Below are 13,988 nucleotides of genomic sequence, written 5' to 3' on the forward strand. Positions count from 1 at the left end.
TGGAAGTGACCCCGAGGGTCATCTAGTCCAACTCCCTGCAATGAAGGAATCTCAGCTGAAGCATCCATGACAGATGACCATCCAACCTCTGCTCAAAAACCTCCAAGAGAGGAGAACGGCTGCAGAACCCAGCTATTCTTGGTGCATAATTTTAAAAGAATGGAGTTCATCCAGACTCTGGCCGTATAACTAGCACATTTCTCTCTCAAACACAGTAGGGCAGTGGTGTTCAACCAGTGTGCTGTGCCACCCTGGGGTGCCTTGAATTATGGTCAGGGATGCCACGGGCAATACTGGCCTCTGTCCCTCTTTCCTTCCCTCCCTCCTCCGATGGCCTCTCGCATCTCTGCCTCCCAAAGTCTTGCACAGCTGTTTGTTACAGCAGCCCTGGCTAGAAGCTCAGCAGACGAATGGTGCCTCTGGGGCTGGCCAGGGGGTGCTTCCCAGGCCCCTGTGGGGCAGTGTGAGGAGGCACCTCCCTTTGGGGTGGGGTGGGGGGCAGTTCAGAGACCAGGGGCGGCAGCAGCAGCGGCTGCCCAGAGGACTCCCAAGGAGAGGAGAGAAGAGACTGAGGGAACTCTCCTCAAGGGAGGGTGTTCGAAAAGGGGTGTGGGGCTGCAAGGAAGGGGTGACCTAACTGGGCTCCTGAGCCCCACAGGGATGCCGCAGACAGAAGGTACTTGGTCAAGGGAGCCGTGGACCCAAAAAAGGTTGAAAGCCTCTGCAGTACGCTGCAGACAAACAAATAACCTGTATGGTTCCTGTCAATATATGGTACCTGCAATATATATTGCACAACTTTGTAAACCAAGAAAATCTTTAATAAAAATACTACACACACACACACTCTTACATATATACAGTGGTACCTCTGGTTGCGAACGGGATCCGTTCTGGAGCCCTGTTCGCAACATGAGCAGAACGTAACTGGCGTCTGCGGGTCTGCGGGTCACGATTCGCCACTTCTGTGCATGTGCGTGACGTCATTTTGAGCGTCTGTGCATGCGCAAGCGGCGAAACCCGGAAATAACCCTTTCCGGTACTTCCAGGTCACCGCAGGACGCAACCTGAAAAGCTTTAACCTGAAGCAAACGTAACAAGAGGTATGACTGTATATACACACACACACACACACAGTGGATGCTCGGGTTGCGAACATGATCCGCATGGGAAGCACGTTCGCAACCTGCAGCGTTTGCAACCCGCAGCACCGCATCCTCGCACGCGCGGGTCGCGATTCAACTCTTCTGCGCAAAGCGCAATTTAGCAATTCTGCGCATGCGCAAGCGCTGAAACCCGGAAGTAACCCATTCTGGTACTTCCGGGTGCGGTGCGCAACCCGAAATCACACAACCCGAAACGTCTGTAACCCAAGGTATGACTGTACACACACACACACACACACACACACGGTACCTGTCAAGCTTCGCCTGTGATATGCTCACTAGATGTTCTGAGGCTCGCCTACTTGCCTCTTACCTGCAGCACAGAGCTAATATGTTGTGCCAGTGGCGTAGCGTGGGTTGTCAGCACCCGGGGCAAGGCAAGTGATTTGCGCCCCCTAACCCGTGGATTTGCGCCCCCTAACCCGTGGATTTGCCCTAACCCCAGAAGTTGCGCCCGGTGCGGCCGGCCCCCCCTGCACCCCCCACGCTACGCCACTGTGTTGTGCTTATTATATTCTGCTGAGAGCCGCCCAGAGTGGCTTGGGTATAAATAATAAATTATTATTATTATTGTTAATGTTATTATTATTATTTCACGAAGGGCGTTTTATGCTCTCTCAGCTGGAAGCCTCCCGGAGGAAACGGGGACTTGCTATATGCCAAGCACTCCGATCTCTTTCTGCAGTTCCGTGTGTAGTTTGTGAAGGGTGCTGGGAACTGTAGTTTTCTCTCTCTGTGTGTGTGAGGGAACCATAGTTTCCAGGATTTCGGGTCGGGGTGGGGAGAAGAGGGAGAAGCTGTGTGCGTGATTTAAAAGTCTCAGGGACACGCAGCCACAGGTCCATATTCCAGTCAGAACACCTCCGGCATATAAATATATAAGAGAGAGGCAGCTCACCCGCTCTCCTCTCTCTCTCTCTCTCTCTCTCCCTCCTCCTCGCTCCCCTCTCCGGCTGCATCTCCGAGGCGAAGGCGCTGCTTCCTCCTCCTCCTCCTCCTCCTCCTCGCCCCCCATGGAATCCATCGAGGACTTAGCGGTGGGGCCCTGCGACCACTCCCAGTACTTGAGGCCTTTTCGCCTCCGCTACTGCCAGGTAAGCCCGGTGAGGAGGGTCTGCGGCCCAGCGGGGAGGAAGCGCCGCCATCGCCGCCATCGCCGCCGCTTTCTTTCCGCCCGGACTAGGCCTCGCCGGCCGCCGCCTCCGACGCAAGCCCGGCGCTTCGGAAACGGAGGCTCCGGCGTGAGGGGGCGCCTTGCCTCCTCCTTTGCCCCCCTCTCTCTCCCCCCCCCACTCCCGCGGCTGGAGAGGTGCCGGGGCTCAAGCCTGGCGGGGGTTACACAGTTGTTTTCCCCCACCCCCTGCCCCATAAGGTTCCCTGAGGTTCATATAGAAGTGATGGGGGGGGGGGGAAGGGGGTAAGCACTTTGCACATGGGCAGAGGACGTGGGCTTTTTCGTGGCTGAGGGGGTTCCTGGTTGCCGAAAGAGAGGGGCTGCAACTCCCTCCCCCCCAAGCATTGTTTTATATAGATTATAAACTCGGATGTGCAAATCGTGTAATCGGACTTTGGCTTAAATTGCGATGTTCAGCTATCTCTCTATCTCTCTATCTATCTCTCTCTCTCTCTCTCTCTCTCTCTCTCTATCTCTCTCTCTCTCTCTCTCTCTCTCTCTCTCTATCTATCTATCTATCTTTGTTGCTTTGTTAACAGTGTTCAATAGGTTGTGGCAGTTTCACGGATGATTTGTGGGGGTTTGATTCCCCCCCCCCGTGTGATTTACGTTGCTTGTTTTTGTTGTTTATGGTTTGTAAGCCGCTTTGGGGTTCGTTTGAAAGAAAAGCGGCGCAGAAATAGAATAAATCGAATCTGCTGAGTAGCTCTGGGCATGTGCAGAGTTCCGTACCTGCAAAGGGGGGGGGGGAGAGACAACACCATTTTTACTTTAAAAATTATTGTATGTTTATTTTCCCCTGAGGGGACTCTAGGCGGCTTGCAGATAAAAATAAGAATCACTAAAAGAATAGGGGGGAAACCAAGTACTGATCAAATTAAAACCATATACATATATATAATCTGTTAAAACCATACCAATAATTACAAGAAAAGGAGCACAGCACCAGCCCTTTAATTAAAAGCAGAAATATAATAAGGACCTTGAGGGTCATTTAGTCCAACCCCCTGCAATATGGGAATCTCATCTCATTCATATATGGTGGCCATCATTTTCCAAAAGCTTGTTGGAACAAGAAGGTTTTCACCTGCCAGCAGAAGATCAACATAGAGGGAGCCGGTCTATCTTCTCTAGGGAAGGAGTTTGGGAGCAGCCACCACCGAAAAGGCCCTGTTTCGTGTCTCTACCAAATAGCTAGTGATATTGTGCACCAAGTGATTTTATTTTTGGAAAGGAAATGCTTCCCATTCTGAGACTGCCCAAGTGTGCTGTGAGCTTCCATGCCCTGAGCACACACCTTTCTCTCAGCTTTCCTGCTTATGGGTACTCAGCAATGCTGGTGGGGAGCTGTATCCTCTGCCCCACAGCTTCTGGAGCCTGAGGAGTGCCTTGAGGTAAAAAGGCAAGCAGTGACTCCTCTGCTCCACACACAACAGATGCAGCCATCTGTGCACAGGCAGCATTGTGTCATCAAACACAACGCACACTCCTAGCAAGAATGGCCCAGCTGGAATTTTCTGTCTGCCTTTGCTGCATTCGTTTCTGGCAACTACCCTAGATGGGAACAGTGAAATTCTGATTATTACTGCCCCATCCGCACTATGCATCCAAAAGTGCATCATACCACTTTAAACAGTTGTGGCTTGCCCCAAAGAATTCTGGGAGCTGTAGTCTGTCAACAGTAATGAGAATTATTAGGAAGACCTTTACAGAGCTACAGGTCTAGAGTTCTCTGGGAAGAGGGACTATCTGTTCAGCCATTCTGAAAATTATAGCTCTGTGAGAGGAATAGGGGTTACCTAAAAACTCTCAGCAGCGTTAAGAAACTAGACTTCCCAGGATTCTGGCATGCCTTTTTGTTTTGTTTTGCCCAAAGTTGCTGAGTTGTTTTTGTGTGTGTGTGTTTTTGAAAAATCTCAACCAGAATGGAAAAGGAGTTTCTGAGCTACTTTAAATGAAAATCGTCTAAATCTACTACCAACATGGGTTGCCTTAGGTCCGGATTTTCAAAGACATTTCAGCAATTTTCACCCGGACACTGCTTAAGGGGCCTGAAGGCCCACTATGTCAGGACATATGATATAACAACCCTAGTTTTACAACCATGATAGATGGGGGGCATTTTTTTATTTGTTATTTTTTTAAAAAAATCTGCATAATGATTGGGAAAATGTATTGCTGGGGGGGGGGAAGGTTGATCAAATCAAGAAGCATATCAAAAGGCCTTCATAGAATCATAGAATCATAGAGTTGGAAGAGACCACAAGGGCCATCGAGTCCAACCCCCTGCCAAGCAGGAAACGCCATCAGAGCACTCCTGACATATGGTTGTCAAGCCTCTGCTTAAAGACCTCCAAAGAAGGAGACTCCACCACACTCCTTGGCAGCAAATTCCACTGTCGAACAGCTCTCACTGTCAGGAAGTTCTTCCTAATGTTTAGGTGGAATCTTCTTTCTTGTAGTTTGGATCCATTGCTCCGTGTCCGCTTCTCTGGAGCAGCAGACTATAAATAAATAGGTAGACACTATTTAGATACAAAAAAGAAGTCTCATTCATCAATGAACGTGTTCTTCTTTCCAATTAGACATCCCCTTTATAAATAAATAATTATCTCACTGCATTTCGGAATTGCAGATGGGAGCATGGTGCTAAATTATGAATATCATTATAATCAATTAACATTTCAGTAATTTAGTTAATTAGTTATTCTCAATCAATTTGTTGTTGTTGTTGTTTAGTCGTTTAATCGTGTCCAACTCTTCGTGACCCCATGGACCCGAGCACGCCAGGCAATTTATTATACTTATTTTAAAGACAAGTGTTACTATCCAGAAAGAGGACAGAATCAGCTTGATGCCTCTGGGAAGCCCCCAAAGCAAGGCATCATCTCAGCATTATGTGTTCAGATTCCTGCCTTGCAGAGGGTTGGACTGGATGACTCTCACGGTCCCTTTCCAACTCTACAGTTCTGTAATTTGTATGACTCAGAGGTCTACTGTCCCAGTATGTGGAAGATTGATGGCTAACAGCGCTCTTAAATGTCTTGCACAGTTTTCACAGCTATTGCAATTTCAATATAAAACACCTTGCTGCAGGGTCAGTGTTCTTGCAAATGGAAAAATACAAGCACAGCGCCGGGTTAACACTGGTGGTGGCCACCAGCTTTAATAATATATTGTCACTTATTAAATGTTCCCTTCTTCTGAACTGATGAACAATTAAGACATTTTAACAGAAGCTCCCTTTTTACTCATACAGTCTTGGTTTAAAATAGTGTTGACGAAATTTTCCTCAAATTGCTGGAAATTCAAATGTTCTCAATTTCCTAGGCTGATGATGAGATCTTCTCTGCTGGTGTGTTTGAATGAGCCTACCTGTCAATTGTCATTATTCCTCATTAGCTTCCAGTGGAGAATAACCGAACATTTTAACATACATTTTTTTTAAGGCTGCAGTCTTACTAGCGAACAATCCCCACTGAACTCACTTGGAAGCATTTCCAAGAAGACAAGCATAGGATTGGACTGCACATTTATATTACTAGCCTTAGGCATGGGGCAGGCTTGATATTTCGGCATCTTTCAAATACTTATAGGAAGTACAGCTCTCCATGTTTTGGGGATCTGCCAGGAGGAGGAAAAAGGAACAGGTGGATCTCATGGTTTAGGGTTGACTATTCAGTGGTGAATAGGTCCAGTCGTGACCGACTCAGGGGTTGCGGCGCTCATCTCGCTTTATTGGCCAAGGGAGCCGGCGTACAGCTTCCGGGTCATGTGGCAAGCATGACTAAGCTGCTTCTGGCAAACCAGAGCAGCGCACGGAAACGTCGCTTACCTTCCCACCGGAGCGGTACCTATTTATCGACTTGTACTTTGACGTGCTTTTGAACTGATAGGTGGGCAGGAGCAGGGACCGAGCAACGGGAGCTCACCCCGTTGTGGGGATTCGAACCGCCGACCTTCTGATCGGCAAGTCCTAAGCTCTGTGGTTTAACGCACAGCACCACCTGCGTCCCTTTGTTGTAATACTTAGACACTTTTTTTTAAATAGATCCTATTCCTCAAGGCCATTTTAAAAAGGTGGTAAATGCACAATATGCCCCCCACACACACATTTTCCTTTAAGAACATCGTAAGAATAGACCAAAGATGAATCTAATCAAGAACCCTCCTTCAGATGCTTCTCGTAAGCATCATCGATATCTCTTGGAAGCTAAGGCTTAAAATAACATCATGTCTATATGGCTACAAAAAAATAGCAGCAGGGGTACACTGGATGTGAAATGGAGAAGCTGAGATATACAGATATTTTAAGGGAGGGGGCCTTAGCTCCTTCTTGCAGAAAGTCCCAGGCTCGTTTCCTGGCTTCTCCAGTTTGAAGGATCTATGAAATGTCCTGCTTCAAGGCCTGGGAGCTGCTACTAGCCAAACGCAATGCTGAGCCAGTGGTTTGTCTTAGCATAGGGCAGCTTCATATGTAATGTTCTCCTGAATTCAGAGTTTATGCTTTGCTATAAAACACAAAATAAATCAGTGTATTGGTGTGCATTGTAAATTAGCACAAGGATTAAAATTAATGAAAAGTTATTTGGAGTGCTAATCTGTGAGCATGTTATTATCTTAAGCTAGTCTAATGCTCTCTCTCTCTCTCTCTCTCTGTGTGTGTGTGTGTGTGTGTGTGTGTTTTATATATGCATGTCCCAGTGTCATCAATATTCGCTCTTTAGAAAGGAAATGAACCATTCTCTAATTTAAAGTCATCAGGTCCAGGCCCTAAATTGGGATCCTGTACCTTTAAGAGTCAAGGCCTTTTTCTTCATTGCAACACCCTAATGGGAACAGACACACCTGCAAAAATCTTGCCTTTTCAGGGTCTGGACCTGCCGGACGTTAATTTCAGTTATCTGTCATATGAATATTTTTGCGTACATCTCTACGCATTCTCAAACCCTCCTTGTTTAATTTTCCTTTAAATTCCTGTACAAAATGAAAGCAGTTGAGCTATATCTGAGACATACAATGCAATTTGTGCACTTTTCTTTAAAAAAAAAAGAACTCTCTAAATTGGTGGAGTTAGTATTGTACTAAAAAAGAAAAAGAAAAAAAGGTCAGATACTGAGTGCAAATAGAGTGTATCATCCTAGAAGAGGCTTTTCAGTGCTTCTTAAGAAACAGCAAGCAATCTGCTCAAAATCTTTACAGAGAAGGTGAACTGTCATAGAAGTTAGCATTCCCACCCTGAGAAATCTGAAGGAAGGCATATTTTCTAACAAGAGTTGCAGTTTGCAAAGATCCAGTCCCTGTGCTTTCAAGGATCACAGAGAAGGAGGAAATTTCATCAGCTGTGAGGGTATCAGCCACCATGACAGAGTTTTGATGGTTCCTAAGAACTTTTATTTTTATTTTTTTTTATAAATATTTATTAAGGTTTTTAAATATAAATGCACACGTAATAAACAATCTTACTTCTTTTACAACAATTTCAACACTTCTTTGGACTCCCTCACGTCTCCCGCTCCCATTTACATCGTTAAATTTTTTTTCCAAACAAATTATCAACTTGTTTACAATCTCATGTCCACTCATTCAAATATAATCTAGCACTTCTTCCAAAAAAATTTTATATTTTCTTTAGTCTCACTTATCATCAAATTTAAATCTAGTTTAGTGGTGGCCAATTTTTTATAATCTAGCATCCTTCTTAACATTCAACCAAATTACAATGTTTTTGTAGATACATCTTAAATTTCTCCCAGTCTTCCTCCATCTTCTCTTCTCCCAGATCACGGATTCTGCCGGTCATCTCGGCCAGTTGCATATAGTCCATCAGCTGCATCTGCCACTCTTCCAGTGTGGGTAGATCTTGAGTTTTCCAGTTTTTTGCAATAAGAATCCTTGCTGCCGTTGTTGCATACATAAAAAATGTTCGATCCTTCTTTAACACCTTCTGGCCGACAATACCCAGAAGGAAGGCCTCTGGTTTCTTTGTGAAGGTATACTTAAATACCTTTTTCAGCTCATTATATATCATTTCCCAGAAGGCCTTCACCTTAGGGCATGTCCACCAGAGGTGAAATAATGTTCCTTCACTTTCTCTGCATTTCCAACATTTATTATCAGACGAATGGTATATTTTGGCAAGTTTAACTGGGGTCATGTACCATCTATATATCATTTTCATTACATTTTCCTTCAGAGCATTACATGCGGTGAAGTTCAGCCCAGTGGTCCACAACCTTTCCCAGTCCTCAAACATAATGTTATGCCCAATGTCCTGTGCCCATTTTATCATAGCCGATTTAACCGTTTCGTCTTGTGTATTCCATTTTAGCAGCAAGTTATACATTCTAGATAGTACCTTGGTCTTTGGTTCTAACAATTCTGTTTCTAACTTCGATTTCTCCACCTGGAACCCTAACTTTTTGTCATTTTTAAAGACTTCTTTAATCTGAGCATAATGTAACCAGTCTCGCACCTTATCCTTCATTTTCTCCAAACTCTGCAATTTCCAATTGTCTCCATCTTTTTCTAATATTTCCCAATATTTTGGCCATTTGGCCTCCATATTGGGTCTTTTTCGGGCCTTAGCCTCCAGAGGTGAAAGCCACCTTGGAGTTTTATTTTCCAATAAGTCTTTATATTTTGTCCAGACATTAAACACTGCTTTCCTGACAATATGGTTCTTAAAGGCCTTATTGATCTTAACTTTGTCATACCATAAGTATGCATGCCAACCAAAAGCATTGTTAAAACCTTCCAGGTCCAGTACGTCAGTGTCTTCGAGAAGTAGCCAATCTTTTAGCCAGCAGAAAGCTGCGGCTTCATAGTACAACTTTAAGTCTGGCAGGGCAAAGCCCCCTCTTTCTTTCGCATCTGTTAATATCTTAAACTTAATTCTGGGCTTTTTGCCCTGCCAGACAAATTTAGATATATCTTTCTGCCACTTCCGGAAGCACTCCGTTTTATCCACAATCTGTAATGTTTGAAACAAAAACAACATTTTTGGCAATACATTCATCTTAATAGCAGCAATTCGGCCTAACAAAGAAAGCTTCAATTTTGTCCAACTATCCAAGTCTCTCTTAATTTCAGACCAACATTTTTCATAGTTGTCCTTGAATAGACTCAGGTTTTTTGCTGTTATGTTTACCCCTAGGTACTTTACCTTTTTAACCATAGTTAATTCTGTTTCTCTCTGAAACCGTTCTGACTCTATATCTGTCAAATTTTTTCCCAGCACCTTGGTTTTCTGTTTGTTTAATTTAAATCCCGCCACCCGACCAAAGTCCTGAATCAATTGTAATACTCTTTTCGTACTAGATTCTGGCTCCTGCAGGGTCAAAACTAGGTCATCTGCAAAAGCTTTAAGTTTGTATTGTTTCGCTCCGACCTGAATCCCTTCCACCAACCGGTCCCCTCTGATCATATTCAAGAGCACCTCCAGAACCGAGATAAATAACAAAGGGGAAATCGGGCAGCCTTGTCGTGTTCCTTTTTCAATTTTGAACTCTTCTGTAACCACATTGTTAACTATCAGTTTGGCCTTTTGTTCTGAATATATTGCATCAATTCCTAAGAACTTTTAAAAATAGATAGGTTCCCCCAGGCTCTGGGAACCGGTAGCCTTAATTTTGTGCTTTATCCCAGGTGGAAATCCCCCATTTCTATTTTACTTTTACTAGCCTTTCTCCTGTGCAGTTTCAACAGACGAAACTGTTCCCACCATCTGGTCTCCATGCCAGGAAAAGCTTCACCTGCCACAGAGCTTTAAAAACGCACTGCAAAAAAGGTCTGTAAAGAGGGGAGGTGGGAAGCAGCAACCTTCTTGCCTGAGAAGCGGGGGGACACCGAGTTTTTGCAGTTCTGTAGCAATGCATCTTAACCACCTGCTCATGTTTAATGTTCATATTTTACACTTAGCATGAGGAAAGTTCGCTGCTGAACATTTGCTCTGCAGTTCTGCCTTAAAGCTGCAGGTGTGCAAGAAAGTTCTGTCCAAATTGGGAGGCTTATATGCAGATTTGCTTTTCAATTAAAAAGCATCTTCTCACTGCCTTCCTCAAGACCTTGCTTGTCCTCAATCATGTCCCTTAAACATTGACCAGGGTTTCATTAATACATTAACGCCCGAGTTTAAAGCAACTTTTAAAAAGTTACTTTCCTTCATTGGCGGGGCGCTTAATGGCACACCAAAGTCATGAGCACAGATAGAGATGGCATTAATTATTTGCCTCACGTTTTCCTTGCTGGGTCAGAATCCCCTTAAAACCATTTCAGATGGAGTCTGGGAGAGAATCTTGGAGCCTGGGACAGAGCAGCTGGCCTGGACATGGGCCGATGCCCCAGTTGACAGGTTGTTGGATTAGAAAGAATATCAAAGGCAGCAAGCGAGATTAGGGATAAGTGAACATCTGACAGCAGTTTCCAGCAGGGGAGAACAGATGATAAACAATGGGAATGGGGTACTTGCTTGGGGAGAGGAGAGGTGAGAAGGCCATGGGAAAAGTGTGGCGGCAATCTCTAAAGCTCCAGGTTGCTGCACCTCATGAATAGAACAGGAAATAGGATTTGCAGGGACAGATGTGATGAGTGGTGATGAATACATTACAGGCAAAAGAAGGACCAAACTCCACAAGGTGAGTGATGTCCTTTCCTTGAATCTGCTTGGCGTAATTATGGGAAAGTTTTTGCCTTTCAGAAGGTAGAAAGAAATGACACCAATGCTTGCTTGCTTAATTGCATTATTATCAGTGAAATCCTTATACTTCTAATAGTGTTTTTATCAGGAAGCAATAACCAAAGATGGGTAGGGAAGATTGGTGGGTTTTCATCGGTTGTAGGCTGTGCTTATTTGCAAGTTTACGCATTAAACTGAAACAACAGCAGTGTACAGTCTGAAATAACACAAAACAAGAAAACAGCAGATAACAGCTTAAAACAGCTTAAAACTTGCTCAATTAATCTATTTGAGATTTCCACCTCCTGGTTTAAGTGATGCCCAGGAGGCAGATTTTTCCTTTTCTCTTTGCTATCATGGTGTCGTTGCCAAAGGAGCAGTTTCATTTGGTGTATGTTCCCTTCTAAGCAATGCTTAAAGGCATGAAAACCCTCTTGGAGGGCTGCGGACCTTATAGTGGCTTCTGTGCATGCTCAAATAAACATAACACTGTGGTGTGATATTCATCTGCTGCTTCTGATTCATCTTGATTTGAAAAAACAACACAAAAGAGTTTTCTGCTCATTAGTTTATAGCAGGTATAGGCAAACTCGGCCCTCCAGATGTTTTGGGACTACAACTCCCATCATCCCTGACCACTGGTCCTGTTAGCTAGGGATGATGGAAGTTGTAGTCCCAAAACACCTGGAGGGCCGAGTTTGCCTATTCCTGGTTTATAGCTTTTATTTCAGTTTCTTACACATGTCTAAACTACTTAACAAGAACATTATACACTATGGGGTGTGTGGATGGAGAGGCAGAGATATATAAATGCCTTATCTTCCAAGATATCAGAGTGGGCTAGATCCTCAGCCCATATCCCAGGTCTTGATGCATCAGCTTTGTGAAACGAATTTTAGGTCTGGTTAGTGCATGGCTGGCAGGCTGGAGACAGTATGTGTTCTGCCTTGAGTTCCATGGCAGAAAGGAGGAGTGTAAATGAATTGAAAACCAAACCAACACCAGAGGAAGAACATTAGGAACATTAGGAAGAACTTCCTGACAGTAAGAGCTGTTCGACAGTGGAATTTGCTGCCAAGGAGTGTGGTGGAGTCTCCTTCTTTGGAGGTCTTTAAGCAGAGGCTTGACAACCATATGTCAGGAGTGCTCTGATGGTGTTTCCTGCTTGGCAGGGGGTTGGACTCGATGGCCCTTGTGGTCTCTTCCAACTCTATGATTCTATGATTCTATGATTCTAGGTGCCTGCTGAATCGGAATAGTGGTCTATGTAGTCCATTACAGTGGCGGATGAGATGTCTGCAAGGAGCCTGCAAGCCGGACATGAGCGGTGTGAGAAACTCCGATATATAAGCTTAAACCTAGGTTACGGTCACCACAATGGAATGTCTATTTGCCAGTGGGTTAGACTGGATGATTCTACGACTCTGTGATCTCAACTATATTGTTTGCCTGTAGCTTGCCCTTAGAAACCATTCACTTGTCCCAGTACGCAAAAAGGAGAAACCCACACAGTGGAAACAGAAATGGACTAAGGCAGAGGTTTTAAAACCGTGGTTGCCAGCCTGGAGCCCAGAAATCTCCACATGGGTGCCATTGGCCGTGTGCCAGTAGCAAAACGCACCTGGTGCCTGGGGAATTTCAAGCACTGGATGTGAGTGCAACACCCTTTACTGCCAGCAACTGCCAGAGGCACAATCGACATAATGCTTGGGAACTCTCTTCCCCCAGCGCTGTTCCAGGATTCTGTGGAACTGGGAATGGTTGTCATATGAAACAAAAGTCAAGTCTGCTTGCTTGCACCCTTCTTTAGACTCTATGGCACAGTGCCCTTTGTGTGCTAACAAAGATGAGGTGAAACCACTCTCTTGGAATATTCTTACTATTTTATTACAGTGGTACCTCGGGTTAAAGGGATGCCACAGAGCCCAGGACTTGCCGATCAGAAGGTCGGCAGTTCAAATCCCTGCGACGGGGTGAGCTCCCGTTGTTTGGTCCCAGCTCCTGTCAACCTAGCAGTTCAAAAGCACGTCAAAGTGCAAGTAAATAAATAGGTACCACTCTGGCGGGAAGGTAAACAGCATTTCCGTGCGCTGCTCTGGTTCGCCAGAAGCGGCTTAGTCATGCTGGCCACATGACCTGGAAGCTGTATGCCGGCTCCCTTGGCCAGTAAAGTGAGATGAGCGCTGCAACCCCAGTGTCGGCCACGACTGGACCTAATGGTCAGGGGTACCTTTACCTTTACCTTTACCTTTACCTTTACCTTTACCTTGGGTTAAGAACTTAATTTGTTCTGGAGATCCATTCTTAACCTGAAACTGTTCTTAACCTGAAGCACCACTTAAGCTAATGGGGCCTCCTGCTGCCACCGCACCACTGCTGCACGATTTCTGTTCTCATCCTGAAGCAAAGTTCTTAGCCTGAGATAATATTTCTGGGTTAGCGCTAACCTGAAGCGTCTGTAACCTGAAGCGTCTAACCCAAGGTACCACTGTATTTGGTAAACTTACCTAAAAAGGCCTCCAAGCAACATCAAAAATAAACAAGCACTGGAAGGGTGCTTCTGTGCTCTCTATTATGAATTGGTTTCTAAAAGTCTTATTTATAGCGACATCAGAGAAACTAGCCCACCAATGCCGGGTTCTCAGATGGGACTTTGCGGCTATCTGGTTTTTTTAAAAAAGCTTATTTAGCTTATTTAGCGACGCAGTCACACGGATGGCGAACTCCGTCCAAATATGATATCATCTGGTGCTGCTTTTGATAATACAAGTTTTTGACCCATTGTTTGTGTCCTATCTTAGAACACTGCAGCATTGCCTCTTTTGAACAAGTTTCTTTCAATATTTTTATCCCTTTTGTCTCCTCAATCTATACCTGTCCATACTCAATTGTTGGTTTTCTTTTCTTTTCTTGAATTGCTGGACTACACTGTTTGTCCTGTTGGTTATACCATTAATATTTTTTATTTTTT

At 44.8% G+C, this 13,988-nt stretch overlaps 1 protein-coding gene across 1 annotated transcript in view; it reads left to right on the forward strand.

Annotated features, from left to right (window-relative positions):
- Positions 1-1,939: 1,939 nt before the first annotated feature.
- Positions 1,940-13,988, forward strand: part of NUDT14 (nudix hydrolase 14) — a 60,884-nt gene continuing 48,835 nt past the window's right edge. Inside the window, exon 1 of the mRNA XM_081866404.1 lies at positions 1,940-2,260. Coding sequence (XP_081722530.1) covers positions 2,180-2,260 — 81 coding nt within the window. The 5' untranslated portion in view covers positions 1,940-2,179. The remainder of the gene's footprint in view (positions 2,261-13,988) is intronic.

The sequence above is a fragment of the Podarcis erhardii genome (genome assembly GCF_964252035.2).
Source record: "Podarcis erhardii genome assembly, chromosome: 1".
NCBI lineage: Eukaryota > Metazoa > Chordata > Lepidosauria > Squamata > Lacertidae > Podarcis > Podarcis erhardii.